This window comes from Caenorhabditis elegans, chromosome IV, assembly GCF_000002985.6.
Source record: "Caenorhabditis elegans chromosome IV".
Classification (NCBI taxonomy): domain Eukaryota; kingdom Metazoa; phylum Nematoda; class Chromadorea; order Rhabditida; family Rhabditidae; genus Caenorhabditis; species Caenorhabditis elegans.
Genome location: NC_003282.8, coordinates 3,391,326 through 3,410,394, shown reverse-complemented (window position 1 = coordinate 3,410,394; position 19,069 = coordinate 3,391,326). Strand labels below are relative to the sequence as shown.

Here is a 19,069-nt window from a genome sequence, read left to right as displayed (position 1 = left end):
AAATTTCATGTGTAGACTAACTGAAGTATGCTGAATTCTAATTTCACATTAGAAATGTGTAAATGTTTTTTTCTGATTTTTTTTACTAACTAAGTAAGTAAGTAAGTATTTTTGAATGAAAAATTCAAATTTTCTACTAAAGAATCACCAAAGTAGTAATTTTTTTAAAGTGTGGTTTTAGCTAATATCGAAAATCAGGTTGAAAATTTAATCTACTACTAACAAAAAATTCTATAATATCTGGTGTCTTACAACCAAAAAATAAATAAATACCTAAATCCTAATCTTCGACCAAGATCGTTTACTACTACCACCACCACCAAATGACTCATATAATTTTGTGCTCCGCGAGCAATGAATGGAATTTTCGAAATTTTAAGACGAAAAAAAAAAGAGAAATGTCTTTTATTTTCCATTGTTATTAGGACCACCATCACCTCGAGAAATTGGAAGAAGCGAGAAAAACAAATGTCTAAAAATGTGAGAAGGGTACCGAGAAATTGGGGATTATTTGGTGTCGGATGTTTTTTGATTATCTTTGGGGAGAGCAAGGTGTTTGTAAATGCTTTTTATACCAAAATCTGAAATTGTTGCATTATATTTAGTCTACCCATAATTTTTCAGCCAAAAAGCTCTCAGTGTCGTAAAATCTGGTATTTGGTACGCAGGCCATCAGTGTTTGCGTACTTTTGGCGCTACAGTAACCCAGAAAACTTCAAATTAACGCTAGAAACTTTGTCTTTTTGAGCTTATCATCACATTTAATTAGAAACTAGATTTTGTATTGAAAATTTCAAAATTTGAGTTTGAAATCAATTTTGCAACCAATTCCATTTAAATTATTCAAAAAAGTTGTGTTTTAAAAAATATATAATTTAGTAATAAGCTTCAAATGACAATTTACTCTAAACAAGAGGCGTCTAAAAAAATATAAAATGCATGAAGCTTCTGAAAATTGGGTGAAGTCCAATTTTCAGAATTTTAAAGCTTTTTAGAAGTAAGTAAACAATTGAAAAAAGACAAAATTGATAATAAACAAAAAAAAAAGTTTAATATTATCAATTTTCTATTCTAAATATGATAAAAAATCAGATATAAATTCTCAGAAAAAAAAATTTTCCGGAAAAAAAATCAAAAATCTTCAGACATCGTTCGAACTTTTTTCTTTTTCTTTTTTCTTTTGCCGAAAGCTTTTCATTGAGGAAAGGGTTCCTTCCATTGTTCTTGACATTTTAAAGGTTCGGGAGGGGGTACCCCTTCCCCATTAGTCATTCAACTCTCGGTTGAACGGATCCTAAGAAACTTCCGAGCGGCCCAGAGGACACAATGCACAAATTTTAAGCAGAAAATGATAAGGTGTGTTAAATTTTTCTAAAACCAAATTTTACAACATGGGAGGTTTTACTAAAAATTAGAATCTGAATACTAGGGCTCCCAGCTGAAGGAGGCGTGAAATGCGGACCTCACGCAGGCCGGCCTCACGCGCGCGCTGCGCACAGCTGTGTGTGCGCAACGTAGTGCGAAAAGGTAGTTCTTTGGAAGCGGCCGGCATGTTCGGAGGAATTGAGTGGTGCCGTGAGGCAGGCGCAGTCGTCGTTGCGCCGTTGCCCTACTGAATGCTATATTTGAAATTTTGATTTTCTCAATAAATTGGCATTTTAAGTTTTTTGAACTAAATTTTTGATTTAACAACATAAACCAAAAAAAGAAACAAATTAATTTTTCTTCCCCGCTTTTTTTGTTTTGTTTTTCTTCCCCCAAATATTCCAATATCTTCTGGGAGGCTCCGCGAGCTTCCAGACACAACGAAAGATATGTGAGTTTGTTTTGTTAATTTAGGCAAGAAGGGACGACGGGGTTTCATTTTTTCCAAGTTAAAAAAAAGTAGATCAAGATGCAGTGGGACATTTTGAAAAAATTTGGATTTTTGAAAAACAATTTTGGCCTTTGAAAGGTGGAGTAGAGTAAAAAAAATAGCTTTTTTTAGCTTTTTAATTTACAAAAATGTTTTTCTGATTTCTTCAATTTTGCAAAAATCAAAGAAATGGGCGGATTAAATTTGAATTCCCGCGCAAATGAGTGACGTCATTTTCTTCGCTATTTCTGGCTGAATGCATCGGTTTTTCTTGATTTTTTCTAAAGAATTTGATCTAAAACACCGTTTGTCAATGTTTCAAACACACATTAAATAAATTTGAAAACCCGTAAGAAATTGACGGAAATTTCAAAATAACCCTAAAAATCGACAATTTAATACTTTTTCGGAAAAGTGGTCGCAAAAATTGACAAATTTAGTTTTAAATGAAATCTAGAAAAAAATAAAGAAAACTGATGAACTGATGAAGCCAGCAAGCGCAAAAATATTGAAAATGGCGTCACTCATTTGCGTGGGAATTCAAACTTAATTTGGCCGTTTGTTTGATTCTTGCAAAACTAAAAATATCCTAAAATGTTTAATTTTATTAACAGTTACCGTATTTCATCTATTAGTTTTGCATCTAAAATCACTCATCAAAAATTAGTTCTGCACCTCTAATAGTTTTGCATTTGTTCCCTATTTTTAGGAATTCAAAATTTGCACTATAAAATCGTTCTAAAAATCAGGAAAATTCTTACAGACTTGGTATAACAAGTGAAAATTGGCAAAATATGAGTACAACTCGGGAAATTTTTGCGTATCAGTCGTAAATTCGTCCAATTTGGTTCAAAAGTTGTTATTGAAATTGATGATATTATGCCATAACTTAATGGAAAACATGAGAAAAAACTAGTTCGAAAATTAATTTTGCACCCTCTATTAGTTTTGCATCAAATTAGGTGTCCAAAAATTAGTTTTGCATGCCTTACTAATAGAGGAAATACGGTATATTCGGTCAATACGGTCTAACTTAAGCAATTTTCTGTAAGTCGACAAATTTGAAAACACACAAAAATCACATTATTTCCACTACTCAACAAAAAAAGAAATCTATTGTCGTATTAAAAAAAAATGGACGAAAGTCATAAAATTACAGTTTTCTTAACTTGATAATTGCTCCACAATTTTTTTTCAGAAAAATGAAATTTAATGAGATAAAAAACTTTTAAAAAATCTAAAAAGGAGAATTAACAGTACATTTGGAAAATTGAACTTTGAGAATAAAAATTTATAGACAATTTTCAGACAAATTTTAATTTATTTTCCATTGCAAAGAATTCAGCATACTTCGAATACTCTAGCCATCAATTTTTAGCCAAAAATCTCCCAATGTCGTGAAATATGGTGTTTGGTACGCAGTAATGCGGTGTTTGCGTACTTTCGGCGCTACAGTAATCCTAAAACTTTCATATTACGGCTAGAAACGTCTAGTTTTCACACTCGAGACCAAAATTGAACGAGAAAATCAGTTTTTTGGTTGAAAATTTGAAATTCCAAGTTTCAACCGGATTTTTTGAAAGTTAAAGTTTTTTGCAAAAAAAATTTCACAGCTCTGAAAGCCAAAAAGCAGCATCCAAACAAAATGCTCAAGTGTCTCCACACATACCTAAAAAACTTCCGTTTTTTACTTCTTCCAAAAAAAGACAAGGAATTCGTTGTTTTTTCGAGAAAACAGGAGAAAAAAGGGGAGTTGTCGGATTGAATAAGTGGAACGACTGACGTAAGAAGGGGGAGATGGAGTCGGGACAAAAATATATACGGAACATAGGACAATAGAGACTGCGCACCTAATCCGGTTCATTAAGGCAGCGATATTTTTGTTTTGGAATTTTCTCGAAAAGTTGGCAAAAAATCAACTTGATGCGTTGAATTTCAGAAATTTTCTGATTGAAACTCATAATCCTCGTGAAATTTGAGTTCGAATTCAAAAAGTAGAAGTCTCTAGCCCTAATGATTAAATTTCGGGTTACTGTAGCGCCAAAAGTGCGCAAACACTGGTGATCTGCGTACGAAACACCATAGTTTACGACATTTGGAGCTTTTTGGCTGAAAATTTACCGATAGACTAATTGAAGTGAATTTCACAACGAAAATCAGTGTAGAGTACGGAAAATTTCAACGAAAAAATTTTTTAAATGATATATGGACGAATACTCCTGGAGAACTGATTTTTTTTAACTTTAACAAAAAAATCGAGATCCTCGAAACTTCTGGTGTATATGCAAAAAACTAGAAGTCCCTAGCTTCAATTCGAAGTTTTCTGGGTTACTGTAGCGCCAAAAGTACGCATGCACTGGTGGCCTGCGTAGCAAGCATCATAGTTTACGGCATTGGGAGCTTTTTGGCTGAAACATGCAGGGTAGACTAATTCAGATTTGGAAAATTCAAATTTGTAAATAAAAATTAGAACAGTGAAATGATTTTCCAGTTTCGGGGCATTTTTTCTAACTTTTTTTGGCAAATTCAAATGTTTATAAAATCAACAGAATTTTGTAACATTTAGCCAAAATTCGAAATTCTCATTTCATTTTAATACATACTCAAAAAACCAGAAGTTTCTAGCTTTAGTTTTGAAATTTGAAGGGTACTGTAGCGCCGAAAGTACGCAAACACTGGTGGCCAAACACCAGATTTTACGACATTGGGAGATTTTTGGCTAAAAAATTATGGGTAAATGAAAGGCGATGAATTCGAATTTTTTATTAAAAATTTGATTTTATGGACTGAAAAGCCCAAATTCAGTCGAAAAATCACCAAAAAGTAGAAAAGTGCACGAAATAAAATTAAAATTTTATAAAATGTAGTTCTCAATTTCTAGTTTCTCATAATTCCTATTCAGAAATCAAAAAAAGCGAAAAAAAAATTAAAAATTCCGAAATGATGACTCCCATCCTTCAGTGGTCCGTGAAAAGTGAATAATTTTCAACAGGGAAATGTGGGGACATATGTTGCTGCAGATTTAAGTTTCAGAAAGGATTGTGGAAAAAATTTAGAAACAAAATTTTCAAGAAAAAAATTTATCTGAAAATTTGAAACTTTAATTAAAAATTTCAAAACTGTGGAAACCTACCCAGTTTTTCTTGAAAAACTCAAATTCTTCACTTTCCGATTAGTAAATACGTACGTGGTGCCAGGCTGTTCCATCACGGTCTGCTCTACAAAAAATGCGGGAATTTTTCGCCCAAAAAATGTGACGTCGGCACGTTCTTAACCATACGAAATCAGTTGATAAGTCTGCGTCTCATCTCCCGCATTTTTGTAGATCTACGTAGATCAAGCCGAAATAAGACATTCTGACACGAAGTTTACACCGCGATTTACTTTTGGGGCTACAGTAACCCAAAAAATCAGGCTAACGCTACAGGCTTGTAGTTTTTTGCATCTAGACCAGAATCTCGGATTTTTTTGTTAAAAATTTTTATAAAAAAACAAAAAATGTCGATTTTTTTCAGTTTTTTTTTTGGTTCAAAAAAAACAGTTCAAAAAATATATCCGGCCAAAAGTTTAGAAGAAAACATGAACTTTCAATTCTTTTAGAACTTCCTTCTTTCTTCATGAAGAGCACCAAAAATCGGAGGCCAGGCATCGTCGCAACCTCCACTTGAGGACAAAATTATTTGGGGGAGCGCTTTTTTCTTCTGAATGGAAGTATTTTTGGAGTGCATTATTATTGTGTGACGGTGGGTGCCGACCACGTCAGGGAATTTTTGAAAAAAAATTGGAAAAAAAATTTCCCAAAAAAAATTGTTACACTTTATTTTTTTTCGATTTTTTCCCTAAAATTTTTTTTTGAAAAACTAGTTACGGAAATTATTTTTAGCTGAAACTACAAAAATGTGCTAATTTTAGACGTAAAATACCCAAAAATTAAACTATTTAGAAATATTTCCAAAAAAAATTATAAGTTTTCGTGGCGGGACCCAACAAATTCCAATTTTATAAAAAAGTTCCTGTATTTTCAAATAAAGCTCGCCGAGAGCTTTGATTTAAGTATAATCATGACCTACTTTTCTTGGAGTTGAAAAAATGTGGGTCTCGCCACGAAATTTATAGTAATCCTGAGATTTTCGTGGGGAGACCCAGTGAATTTAAACTTTCTCAAAAAAATTTTGTGTTTTCGAATTCAGCTCACTGAGAGCTTTCGAACAAGTATAATCACGGCATACATTGCTCGAACTTGAAAAAAAACGTTGGGTCTCGCCACGAAAAATACAGTAACCCTGGGATTTTCGTGGTGAGACCCAACTCAATTTCAGGCAAAACAGGTCATGATTATACTCATTTGAAAGCTCTCGGTGAGGTAAACTCGAATTTTGCGAAAAATAGAGAAAAATTAAAATTTTTGGAAAATCCTTTGAAAAATTAGTGTTTTCAAAAAAAACTTTTCCAGAAAAAAACTAAAAAACAAACAAATATAAAACTAAAAAAGGCGCGCGCGCCAAAAAAATTCCCAAAAAACACGACGAATTTGCATGACAAATGTGGAAAGGAAAAATGCGCATTTTTCCCGAATTTCGGAGAAGGAGCACCTTGCTGCTCCGGGGAAATCGCGGAGCCATAAAACATGAAATTGAGGGGACTTTTATTACTCGTTTTACTCACTAAAATCACTATTAAACGGGGAACATAAAAACAGGAAAAGTACCTAAAAATGGGGAAAATCTCGAAAAAAAAAGCTCTAAAAATTTTTAAAAATTCCAAAAATTTTGAAAAAAAAATTAGGGGAAAAAAGGCATCGGGGGTCATGAGAATTAGAGAAAAATCGATTTTTTAACGAAAAAAAACAGAAAATTATGCGATATTCAGGCTCTTTTTGACAGCTTTCACGACGTGTTCGGCGGTTGGAAGGGCGGCAGCCTCCAAAGTTTGAGTGTATGGCATTGGAACATCGACTCCGGTGACTCTGGAAAATTTTTTAAGATTTTTAGGAAATTTAGAGCATTTCGGGGGATTTTGGAGCTTATTAGGGAATTTTGTAGAAATTTCTAACGAATTCGGAGCTTTTTCAGAGAATTTAGAGCAATTTCTAACATTTTTTGAGCTTGTTTGAGAAAGTATAGAGTTTATAAAGCGAATTTTGGAGCAATGTATTGTGAGATTGCGGAGGGCTTTTGAAGATTTTATAGAATTTTTCAGAGATTTTGGAGCAACTTTTGAGCAGATTTGGAGCATTTTCGGGATGTTTAGGCTGTTTGGAGCACCTTGGAGCATTTTTGAGAAATTTATAAGCAATTTTCAGAGGTTTTGGAAATTTGTGAAGACTTTCTAAAATTTGAGAGCTTTTTTGTGAAATTTTCAGAGATTTTCGAGGAATTATTCAGCAATTTTGGAGCTTTTTAGGGGAATTTAAAGGATTTTTGAAAATTTGCTAAAACTTTGGAGCAATTTTGAGAAATTTATGAGCTCTATGGGGGTTTTTTCCTGAGATTTTGGAGCATTTTCTCGCATTTTAGAGGTTTTTATTCGGGTTTGGATCATTTTTACAAAAATTTGAAGTGTTTTTCGGGAGTTTTGGAAAATTTTAAAGGATTTTATGCGATTTTTCGCATGTTTCGAAGATTTTCGAGCTATTTTCGAATTTTTCGCTTTTTCTTTAAAAAAGAACAAGAAAAATTCGAAAGAATCACAAATTTTCAGCTGTTTTCCTCATATTTTAGGGTCCTTTTTGTTTTTGTAATGAAATTATAAAATTTTCAGATAATTTCGAGTATTTCCTTCAACTTTTCAGAAAATGTCAAATTTGGAACATTTTAAAGATAAAATTTCAAGTTTTGTGCCATTCTTAGCAGTTATTCATCAAATTTTTAGCATTTTAAGCCATTTTTCGCAAATTTTCTCTTACGGACCTCAAAAGTGGCGCGTCAAGTTGATCGAAAACATCGCTCTCCATAACTTGAGCAGCAATTTCTGAGCCAATTCCAGCAAATGGCCATCCAGTCTCAACAGACACCAAATGATGAGTCTTATGAACTGATTGACGAATCGATTCGAAATCAAATGGACGAAGTGAGCGAAGATTAATAACTTCTGCTGAAACTCCGATAGCTTCAAGCTGTTTTGCAGCTTCCAGTGAAAATTCAACTCCACGTGAATACGAGACAATTGTTACGTGATCACCAGCTCTTTCGATCTTTGCCTTGCCAATTGGAACCACGAAATCATCGGAAAGAACCTCGTCGCCGACTGGGAACGATTGTCCATAGAGAATCTCGTTTTCCAGGAAGACAACTGCAAAAAATTCGAATTTTTCCCGAAAAATTGAATTTAGGAGAATATTATAAATTTTCGCAGAATTTTCGGCCAAAACTGAAAAAAAACTGGTTTTCAGATATTTTCCTATAGAATTTTTAATTTTTTTTGGATTTTTTCCTGAAAAACTGCTAAATTTGCACAATATTTTTCGAAATTTAGATTTTACAATGTAAATCTCCGGAAAAAAAGTAAAAAAAAAACATTTTTGAATGAAAAAACTAAACAAAAACCGACTTTTCTCAAATTTTTGATGAAAATAGCGCCGATTTTTTGATTCGGGGTTACTGTAGCGTCAAAAGCACGCAAACATTGGTGTTCGGAAAACCATTTTTCACAAGAAAATCGTTAAAAACTCAAAAAATGAATTAAAAATTCAAATTTGCCACCTTTTAATCAGTCTAAACTGAAATTTTCAGCCAAAAAGCTCCCAATTTCGTAAAATATGGTGTTTGCGTACTTTTGGAGCTACAGTAACCCGGAAAATTTCAAGAAACCGCTTAATTTGATCCTAAAATTTCGAAAATATCAGAAGTTTTCCAGTTGTCACGGTTGTTGACTGAAATTTTCTGGAAAATCTGAATTTTGCATCGAAAATCTCCAATTTTCGCGACAAGTACCCGGATTATCGTCACGAATCGCAGCTTTCAGGAGTCCCTTCGCATCTTCAGCACTGTACGGACAGACAACCTTCAGTCCTGGACAATGAGCATACCAAGCTGAAAAGTCTTGAGAATGCTGAGCAGCAACTCCGGCGGCGGCTCCATTTGGTCCACGGAATACGATTGGGACGGGTACCTGGAAAATAAATTTTCTCGATTTTTTTCTTCAGATATTACAAAATCTCTACAATTTTCGTTTTCAAATGTTTCTTCAATGATTTTATAAATATCATTTTCTCCGGTATTTTTCTTGGAAAAGCGGTGTTTTCAGAAAAAAAAACAAGAAAAAAAAACTTTAAAAGTTATAAATTCCCTATATTTTCTCAGTTTTGGACCGATTTTCCGAAAAAAAATTTCCAATTTCTGATAAAATTCACTGATCAGAAAGTGTTCAGTGATAAGAATTCTTATCAGTTGATGATTTTTACAAATTTTTTCTTATCAAAATGGCGTGAGACCATGTGAAAAACATGATTTTTCAGCATAAATTCAACGAAAATGGCTGAAAAAATGAAATTTTCAGTGAAAAGTCGAGAAAAATCGGATTTTAAAGCTAAAATCAGCTCTGTTGAGGTAAAATTTGTGTAGAAATTTCAGAAAAACCCTGATTTTCAGTCAAAAATCTAGAAAAATCGCATTTTTTGTATCAGAAATTGACTTTTTCCTGAAAAATCAGTGTAAACCGAGGAATTTCGTTCTAAAAATAGCAGAAAGCGTGATTTCTCACGAATTAGTCAAAAATTTGGTGAAAATCTTCAATTTTTCGGCTATTTTTTCGCTGAAAATCGCAATTTCCAGAAAACGTGGCACATTGCCAAGACCGTACCCTTCCGGCGGACATATAATATGTTTTTGCGGCTGAATTAATAATCTGATCGATGGCTTGCATGGAAAAATTGAATGTCATGAACTCGCAAATTGGACGGAGCCCGGCGAAGGCAGCACCGACGGCGATTCCTGAAAAAAATGTGATTTTTTTGGAGGAATTTTCAGTTTTTTCTGAAAAAATTTTGCTAAAAATTGAATAAATCGAGAAAAATGCGAAAATTCGAGCTTTTTAGACAATTTTTGCTGAAAAATTGAATTTGCGCGGTCTTAGAGCTTTTCTGCAAATAACATTGGGAAAAATCTGATTTTTATATAAAAAATGTGATTTTTCAGCTTAATTTTCGACAAAATTTTGATAAAACCGGAATTTTCTGCGAAAAATATCAAAACTCCGTAATTTCCGAGCTTTTTGCAGTGAATATTGAAATTTTCAATAAAAAATGCCGAAAATTAATTGTTTTTAGGAAAATTTCCGAAATTTGTTCGAAAAATCCAATTTTTAGTGTAAAAACTGAACTTTTGAGAGAAAAGATCCAAAATTAAAGTAAATTTGGACACTTTCTTTTCGAAAAAATGGTGCTGTTTTTGGGGATTTATTAGTGATTTTGACGTTCCGAGTCAACATTTCTCGATTTTTCTCGATTTCCAGCGTGATTTCCCGTACCAGCGAATCCCATTTCAGTAATTGGAGTGTCGACGACTCGCTTATCACCGTGCTTCTTCCACAATCCCTTGGAAATCTTGTAAGCTCCGTCGTACTGAGCAACTTCTTCTCCCATCAGGAAAACTCGGTCGTCACGTTTGATTTCCTCGTCCATAGCCTGATTTAGGGCGTCACGGACGGTCATTGCTGAAAAAATTGGCGATTTTTATGCTTTTTTAGGTTAAAATTCGTTTTTTCCGTTCAATTCTTCATTTTTAGCCGGTAATCAGCGATTTTTTCGTTTTTTTTCCATTCATTTTTTGCAATTTCTACTCACTGGAAGCCGCTCTGGTCGAGGTGCCAGCGAGACGAGCCACGAACAGGTTTCCACACTTTCTCAGAGCCATTTCGACCGGGGATTACCTGAAAAACCGGAAATTAATTGAAATTTTGAGGCTTTTGCCGGAAATTTTGAGAAAAATAGAGAAAAACTAGGATTTTTTAAAAAATTTAGGTATTTTGATTCAAAATTCTCACATTTTCATTAGTTTTTCTGCTGAGCATATTGTTTTAATGCTAAAAACTCAAAATTTAGACCAAAACCCTTCCAAATAGAATTTTACTGGTTTCTAGGGTTTTTCACTACGATTTTTCACATTTTCACCACTAAAACAGGCGGAAATCGATAATTTAAACCATATTTCCCCCGATTTTAATAAAAAATCAATGAAAGATGCGCAAAAAAGCAAACAAAACTCGGAGAAAATGCGCGCGGCGCTCCTCTCGAAAAATGTGTGCAATATGGCGTCGCGGTGTTTGCGTACAAAACGCCGGTTGAGCTGCAGAAGCTCGTCGACCGTAGTCTTTGGGGTGTTTGCAGGGAGTTTCTATGGGAACGGAGGAAATATTGAATGGGGGAATAGGCAGGCAATTGTTGAGAAGAGAAGTTTCAATTGAATTCTGCACGAAAAATGTCGTATCGTGAGCTGAGAAGTAAGTTTTTAAGGCTTTTTTAATTTTAAATTTGAACTTTGAGATTTTCATATGGAAAAAATAAGTGTTGCATTAAAATCTAGGTGAGAAATGTTTCTAAACCATAAAACGCAAAAAAAAGACCCAAAATACACTTAAAATTGAATTTTACAAAATCATGGCCGAGTTCGGATTCTAGTCCCAAATTTCGCCAACTTCAGACCTGTGTGAGATGACGCGAAGCCTCCGATACCCTCGCTTGATGTCAATTGAGAATTTCCGGACCCCAAATTTTCAGCTGGTGGCTGAATTGCTGGAATGGATCGTGAAAAAGTTAGTTTCCCAGTGAAAAAAATCGTTGGCCGAAAAATATAGAAACTTTGGCCACTAACTTCCAAGCCTACTCTAAGCCCAAAAATTCCAGATTTGAGCCCGAATCCAACCTTGACGCACACGAAGTCCAAACAGAAGCTGATCGGGTCGCTTTCATCAAGAACGCGGTACTCCTGATGCTCCAAAATTCGAGAATCAAGATGAATCCAAAAAAGTTGTACCAGGCTGATGGTCATGCGGTGCAGGAACTCCTACCGGCCATGAAGATCCTCTACCAGGCCAAGGCAGAGGACCCGAACACTGATAACTCGCCAAAATGGACCCAAGTCAAGAATAAGCTCTCGTCGAAGGTGGGTCTCACAGGCCACCAGCCTGAAAAAGCCTGAAAAAACTGTCGAAAGTTCAGATGCAGGAGGTCCGAATCACTCGTCAGCTATCATCACAACTCCCGGAAACAGGTGCCCTGCTCAGTGAGCTGCTGTCCCGGCAGGAGTTCATATCTCAGCAACACGAGAGAGCCGCGTCACGGGCGGTACCACTTGCTGAGGCCGAGAAGGTGCTGCAGGCAACAGTGCAGAACATCGCTCAGGAGACTGAGCAGCTATCGGTAAGCTTGACGGGTCACGGAGCTCCTGGTGGCGTAGGTTTGAGCTCTGGCGTCTTAGAGTTTGAGAGATTGGCCTGGCTCGATCCTGATTGTGAAGCGGACAGTAAAAAGCTTGGACTTCTTCTAATGGCGTGGGCTTGGTCAAAGAGTGACTTGAACTTTGATTCAGACTTTGAAGCTTCATTACCTGAACTCTAGTGGTATATGCAGGGCTTCAAGCCACTAGACCGGGCCTGTGCATCTTCTCCAGAAGCTCAGAGACCCCTAGCCTCGAGGAGTCCGCTGAGGATCTTGGAGCTGAAGGAATAGACTGAATTAGCCTAACTGGCTTGAAGCAACACCCACTCCACTCGAACCCACGTGATTGTTCTTAAAGCCCGGAGGGTCTGAGTCACTTACAATTAGGTTAGGTGCAGGCTCCCCAGCTAACCTCTCAAATTTTCAGAACAAGCTGAACAACGTGGCCAGCGATGAGGCAGAGCTCGACGAGAAGATAGAGCGAAAGAAGCGAGAGTACGAGCAGTTGCAAAAAAGATTCGCAAAGCTACAGTCCTTCCGACCTCAGTATATGGACGAGTACGAGCGGTTTGAGGAGCGACTGAAGAAACTTTATGAGGTAAGACACCGGATACCGAGCTGCCCTGTGAAGCCTAAGCTTCCAGGTCTACGTGCTGAACTTCCGCAACCTGTCCTATCTGCGAAAAGTTCATGATGACTTGGCGAGGTCCGAGCGGCAACGGCAGGAGGAGCTGGAGAAGGCGATGAGGATGGCCGTTGAGAAAATGCGGCTGGAGCAGGAGAAGAAGGATGCGTGAGTTTTCATGGAAGTTTAGAACTTCCGACTGACATCCTTATTTCAGCATCGGACTCCACGACGACGACGGCTCCGACGCCCCCTTGGTGGACAGGAGGCAGTGTAAGTGTTAAGTTCTATCAGCTCCACAGGTTTATTAACCATTTCCAGCTGTTCGCAAGGTGTACGGTAACATGATGGGTGGTGATGCCTCTGATGATGATGAGGACGATGAGGATGACGAGGATGATGAGATCATCAGGATGGATGATAATGTCGCGCAGCATCACAAGAGAGAACTTCATCGGCAGGAGGAGGATGAGGAGAGAAGCGAGGCGGATTATATGGTCGGGGTGAGTGATAAGGTGCTTGGGAGGGTAGATGATCGTCTCCTCATGGTCAGGTGGATTTAGCTGCTAGATCTTTGGAAGTTCAGAAACTTCCACTAGGATGCGTTGTGACGTCACATTTTTTACAAATGCCTCCTGTGACGGCAACCTACCGTACCCCGCAGACAGGCCAACAACACCCTGTCGGTGTATGAGCTTCAGAAAAAAGGCTGTGACGTCACTCCAGTGAAAATTAAGTTTCCCGCGATTTCTGGCCTTAAGCTTTGCCTGGTCGTAATCTAAACCAGAAGCGCGTACCCGTGGAAACTAAAATTATCGATTTTCAGATCACCACCGCCCACGTGGCCGACGACGCGAAAAGCGACTTGAGCAGTGGAGACGACTTCTGAGCTTCTTCTTGTGTTTTTTTTGCAAAACCCTTAAGTTTTTATTAACCCCAGAAAATAAATGCACCTTTTTATTACATATTTACAATTCAACAAAACAATTAGAGATCGTCAAAAAATTCAAAAAAGCATAACGGCAATCTCGGCGGGATCCACTCGGTACCTAAAACTCGAGGTTTTACTATTACTACTAGGTGATGACGTGGAATACGTTGCGGTCGACGATGCCGATTGAGAGTACTGTGGAGGAGATGAGCTTGAGCCATAACCTGGAAATATATTTTAGGTTATTGCAGAAAAATAGTTTTTAAAAAACTACAATTTTTTGTGAAAATTCCACAAAATTTCTGATTTTTCTGATTTTTTTTCAGAAACTTTCTGGCCAAAAATTACAAAAAACCCAAATGGAATTCTGAAAATTTTTGAAATTTCAGATTTTTTTAGCCAAACAACTCGGAAGATCCCAGAAAAGTTCTCAGGCAAAAAAATCGGAAAATCTTAAAATTTTCATGGATTCTCGGCCTAAAAACATGAAAAATCTTTTTAAAAACAAATCTTATGTTAGCAAACAACCATTAAAAGTATCGAAAAACGTCTAAAATTTTAGCGACAAAATCTAGGAGCATCCCAACATTTTCAGGATTCTTAGCTAAAAACTACTCGAATCCTTACCTGTCCCAATAGAAAACCCGGCTCCCGTAGCGTTGCCGGCTCCAGAATAAGAGCCAAGATTATCGGCAGACTTTGAACTTGAGCTGAACATTTGAAAATCTGAAAATTTCAAATTTTCCAGTCATTTTTTATACTTTTTCAGACAATTGTTTTGCGTGGGATCGAATAACACAAAAAGATCATTCCAAGACGATATTTACCCATTTTTGGAGGGCTCTTGACTCATGAAATTTCGAAAATAAAAGTATTTTTAACCCAAAAAAGTACAGGAACAATTTAAAAATACAAAAGTTCAAGGTTCTTCTCTTGACCACACACACACAAATTTCTGCGCCTTTTTATTTCCGACTTTTTATCTATTTGTTTGTCGTCTGTTCATTATCGTATTAAATCGCAGAAAACCGATTTCGAAATACCGACTCCTGATGCAATTTACACAATGACGCCAGGCTCCCGTTATTCTGCAGCAGACGCCGGTCTATGGTCTGAGAAAAGAAATGAGTCAGTGAACATACAAATAGACAAATAAGTCCTCCACGAGAAAGGGAGCACACTGAGCCGGGAAAATGTTGATCTGAAATTCTACACATGAAAAAATTGGAAAAAAGTCACAAATTCTCGCTAAACGTTGAAATGACTTCTATGTATATCGATTCCAATATCGTGTAAGACCAGATACTTTTTCAGAAAAAAGGGGTTTTTTCATAATTGTTTTTTGTAACTTTGGCAAATTGTTAGCAGTGTCTGAATAGGTTGCTGACATTGAAGGTGGTGTAGTTGATATTTTTATTGTTTTAGTGGACTCGAAATTGTCTGAAAACACTGAATTTTATGAGGAAACTTCTCAAAAAAAGTTATGGCGGCTCAAAAAATGACTTAAATTTAGTTAGAATTTGAAATTTGACCGACTTGACAATGTAGCAAGTTAGCAACTTCAACAAGTCTTATGATCCATCGGCCTTAAATGGGATAGTGTCAAAGTACTGTAGTGGTACTGTAAGGACACTGTAGGTATACGGTTGGGACTATATATAAAGCGCTCCGTCTCTATGTAGTTTGTACTCTGATATTTGAACTCTCTTTTATATTGTTAGATGAGGTATTGGGCTGGGGGCAGATAGCTCAGTCGGTCACAGGTAAAGCGCGTCAGGTTAGTGGCAACCTGCCAGCAGGCCGCTGGCTGCTGAATGGAGAACAACTGGCAGATGAAATCGCGGCCTGCTGTCAAGTTGACACTAAGCCGCCGAGGCCGGCAACAGGTCAACGTCAGGTTTGTGTCAGGTTCTTGTAGATTCTGTATTAGGCCCTTATATACCGGTAATACTGCTTTTTGTTATTAAATGTTAATACAAAAAGAGAAAAATTGCCACAAATTTTGTTTATTGAACATGAAAAATGAAAAAATAAATCTGAAAAAAGGAAAAAAAAACATAAATATTATTTAATATTTCGGCTTAGTGTAAGCCTCGTCTCGATTCCCGATTCCTTGGATCCATCATTAGCAGCCACTTGGTCGAATTGTTGATTCTGTGATTCTGAGCAGCATCAGATGGGCGGTAACGTAGAAAATGAGCATCTATCGGCGACAGCTCGAGGAGTTTGACATCATTCCGCATCTTTCTGTAAAAAATTAACGTCACGTGTATTCAGCTCGACCAACGCCTCGAAAATTTTCAAAAAAAGCGGGAAAAAATATTTGAATTCGCCAAGAGGAATTTCACCGCAGCGCGTGCAAAAATGTCTGCATTTGCGCGTGACGGTGTTTGCACAAATTACACCGAATGGTCGAGCTGAAAACACGTGGGTCAAAACAAAAAGAAAAAGAACAAAAACTTACAGGTCTAGACAGAGCTCTCGGTGGAAAGTGAGTGGTGCGGCATCTTCTGATTGGCTTCGGCTTTGTATGCGAGGAGAGAAGGTGTAGGTTCTGAGACGAGTAGGCCGGGGAGCACATCATCCGAGTAAACTGCCTGAAATAACTATTTACGGTGAAGGTTGGGACAATGAAAGGATTTTGGATGGGAATGATATTGGGAAGGGCTAGAACCTTACAATATTTCTAAACCAATTTTCAGAAAACAACGGAGAACATTTGAAAAAACACGGAAAGTCTAGAAAAATCGACGAAACTAATTGTAAATATTTGTTTGACGCCAAATTCCTAACGAGACCCATGGTTCGGGGGCGGAGCGCTTTCAATTGGCCGTAGAGCGAATATTTACGTAGATTTCAAAATTTCTAATTTTCTTCGTTTACATAATAGTACATGTGAAAAATTTGAATGCATTGTTTCAATTCCTTTTTGATCCTCCCGAACCATACATTTTCCATGTATCTAGTAACTTTAACCAAAAATCACTTGAGTCTCATATCTCACACTTCCTTCTATTTTCATTGGATAAACTAATTTTTTTTTATTGCGAAAATATAAACGTTTGGGTTCAAACCCTATATATGATTAGTTTATATTCACCCGCCTACTAGTTGCTGAAAAAATTGAGTAACAGTAGGTGTGTTGTTTTCCGGGTACATCGGATCTCGTCTGGGTTGTTTATAGTAATTTTATACTGGGTAAAACTAGAAAATATAATTTCAGTTCAATATAAAAGTTAATTTTACAGTTAGTCTAGAGAAACCATTTATTCACCAACTCGTCTATAAAATCTTATTTTGTTACTTTTTCAGATTTTTTGAGTAATACTTAAGAAAACACTTCAATTCACTTGTGCTTTGAATAAAGTCGTTGTGTGTATTTAAAAAAGAAATCCGAGAATAAATTGATAATTTTCTCAGATTGTTTTTAAAAATTCTTGCCGGTTGAAAATCTGTTTAACATTGTTTCTATGGTTCTAGACTTACCAAATTTCATAGTGAATTTTTCGAAATGTTTTTTACAAACAGTCAAAAAATGGAAACTACTCAGGCCTTTTGGAAGTCGACCGAAAAATTTTTACGAGTTATTTTTCAATTACAATATTATTTAAACATCGTAGGGGTCCAAACCTGCGGGAATGCGCGAAACTTCTCAAAAATTCCAATTGTTTTGAAAATCTGCCAATTTAACGGACTGAAAATTTTGAAGAACCTGAAAAAAAATCTAAGTATTAAAGGTGTGTCCAGTGGGAAAATAATTCAACCCCATTCTAATGATACTAAAATGTTCAAATATCATAACTAAACTTTCCAAAAAACTGGAAAATTTTTAATTCGAGTAGAAAAAAGAGGTGAAAATTCAGTTTTCCCCAAAAAAATCGTTCCAAATTGTTTTGAAAAGTTTTATAACATTTGAAAATTTTAGCATCATAGAAAAATAAGTTTTAATGATTTTCCCACTGTACATAGTTCATCTACCGTATTTCCTCTATTAGTAAAACATGCAAAACTAATTTTCGGACACCTAATTTGATGCAAAACTAATGGAGGGGCAAAACTAATTTTCGAACACGTTTTTTCTCATGTTTTCCATTAAGTTATGGCATAATATCATCAATTTCAATGACAACTTATGAACCAAAATGGGCGAATTTTACGACTGATATTTTATATTTATTCATATTTCGCCTATTTTGACTTGTTATACCAAGTCTGTAAGAGTTTTCCTAATTTTTAGAACGATTTTATTATGCAATTTTTGAATTCCTAACAATAGGGAACAAATTAAGGGGTGCAAAACTATTAGAGGTGCCAAACTAATAGAGGGTGCAAAACTAATTTTCGATTAATGATTTTAGATGCAAAACTAATGGAGATGCCAAACTAATAGAGGAAATACGGTACTTCATATATTCATTCATATTCAAAATCAATACTAACTATATTTTTACATGCATCGTAATTTTCCAAACATCTTGTTATCCTCAAAAGCTACATGATAATTTAAAAATTTTCTATAAAATTGAGCACAAACTCCAAAACATTATTGTTTCAGAATTGTGTCTACTTCAAATAAGTTCTAACCATGAAATGATATTCATAAAACCTGTTCAATTTTTGAAACTATTATCTGTTTAGGTTTTAGTTCGTAGTATGAACTTTTTTCGTTTATCTGAAACATTTTTTACTCGTAAAATCGGTCAACTGAAACAAGGGTAATCTTTAGCTCCGATCTTTCAGTTAATTTTTCACAAAAAAACTTCCAATTTTTGCATGACGTTTTTTGTGCCTCTGTTCTTTTTTTCTGGCTTGACAGAAAAAAATTAAATTATTTATTTTTGGCTTGATATCAGTTTTTGGAAATCAGTCTACTTGAAGCTGCAAACACTTTTTCACACAAAATGTTATTCTATTCAGAAGTCTGATCTAAAATTATTTCATGTTTTGAAAAATTCCTTTTGGAGTCTGCAATATCACCGATTTTATTAGCAACGTGCTTGATTAAAAAAGAGCAAACAAATTTTCAATTAGTGTTAACATTTCTAATTGAAGTAGAAATTTAGCCGTGAGTACAATAATGCATGCCTTGTGCCCCACTGGAGTGAGTAATTGTTTCATTCGAAAAGTGTCTGAAAGCACCCTGTGCACACATGAAACAGCTAATTTTGAGCGAAAAAGCAGACTATAAGATGTAGGCAGGCATTTACGCCTGAATGGATGCCTGCCTATCATGGCAGCTTTTTCTCCAGCTCTTACAAAATAGTGTTCAATTTTCCTCATTTA

At 35.9% G+C, this 19,069-nt stretch overlaps 4 protein-coding genes across 6 annotated transcripts; 1 reads left to right on the top strand and 3 right to left on the bottom strand.

Moving 5' to 3' along the window:
- Positions 1–6,491: 6,491 nt before the first annotated feature.
- pdhb-1 (Pyruvate dehydrogenase E1 component subunit beta, mitochondrial) lies at positions 6,492–10,723 on the bottom strand. The gene is made up of 6 exons (NM_067939.9): positions 10,638–10,723; positions 10,322–10,507; positions 9,656–9,786; positions 8,788–8,965; positions 7,765–8,146; positions 6,492–6,821 (listed from the first exon to the last, which is right to left on the bottom strand). The coding sequence occupies exons 1-6, from the start codon at positions 10,705–10,707 to the stop codon at positions 6,710–6,712; spliced, it is 1,059 nt and encodes a 352-aa protein (NP_500340.1). The 5' UTR covers positions 10,708–10,723; the 3' UTR covers positions 6,492–6,709.
- A 440-nt stretch (positions 10,724–11,163) lies between these two features.
- dyf-3 (Clusterin-associated protein 1 homolog) lies at positions 11,164–13,814 on the top strand (the record flags this gene model as incomplete). 3 transcript variants are annotated; one of them, NM_001380145.1, is made up of 9 exons in its annotated part: positions 11,164–11,293; positions 11,494–11,605; positions 11,697–11,955; positions 12,012–12,212; positions 12,658–12,828; positions 12,875–13,023; positions 13,073–13,128; positions 13,177–13,358; positions 13,682–13,814. In NM_001380145.1, 7 exons carry the CDS (start codon positions 11,782–11,784, stop codon positions 13,742–13,744), a joined length of 996 nt encoding a protein of 331 aa, NP_001367377.1. The 3 variants fall into 3 exon arrangements, with proteins under 3 accessions (NP_001367377.1, NP_001367378.1, NP_001021296.1); NM_001380144.1 differs by having other exon boundaries at positions 11,272–11,293; positions 13,682–13,744; NM_001026125.3 differs by lacking the exon at positions 11,164–11,293 and having other exon boundaries at positions 11,505–11,605; positions 13,682–13,744.
- A 47-nt stretch (positions 13,815–13,861) lies between these two features.
- Positions 13,862–14,514, bottom strand: C04C3.14 (uncharacterized protein; the record flags this gene model as incomplete). The annotated part of the gene is made up of 3 exons (NM_001268320.3): positions 14,414–14,514; positions 13,953–14,010; positions 13,862–13,904 (listed from the first exon to the last, which is right to left on the bottom strand). Exons 1-3 carry the CDS (start codon positions 14,502–14,504, stop codon positions 13,862–13,864), a joined length of 192 nt encoding a protein of 63 aa, NP_001255249.1. The 5' UTR covers positions 14,505–14,514.
- Positions 14,515–15,867: 1,353 nt separating this feature from the next.
- Positions 15,868–16,029, bottom strand: C04C3.4 (uncharacterized protein; the record flags this gene model as incomplete). Its single annotated transcript, NM_067937.4, has 1 exon — positions 15,868–16,029. One exon carries the CDS (start codon positions 16,027–16,029, stop codon positions 15,868–15,870), a length of 162 nt encoding a protein of 53 aa, NP_500338.2.
- Between the last annotated feature and the right edge of the window lie 3,040 nt (positions 16,030–19,069).

Excerpts from the sequence above, each read along its gene's own strand:
- pdhb-1 (NM_067939.9), bottom strand. The coding sequence starts at position 10,707 with ATGGCTCTGAGAAAGTGTGGAAACCTGTTCGTGGCTCGTCTCGCTGGC. Across the intron at positions 10,508-10,637 it reads CTCGACCAGAGCGGCTTCCA|CAATGACCGTCCGTGACGCC; the intron begins GTGAGTAGAAAT and ends CAATTTTTTCAG. Across the intron at positions 9,787-10,321 it reads TACTGAAATGGGATTCGCTG|GAATCGCCGTCGGTGCTGCC; the intron begins GTACGGGAAATC and ends CATTTTTTTCAG.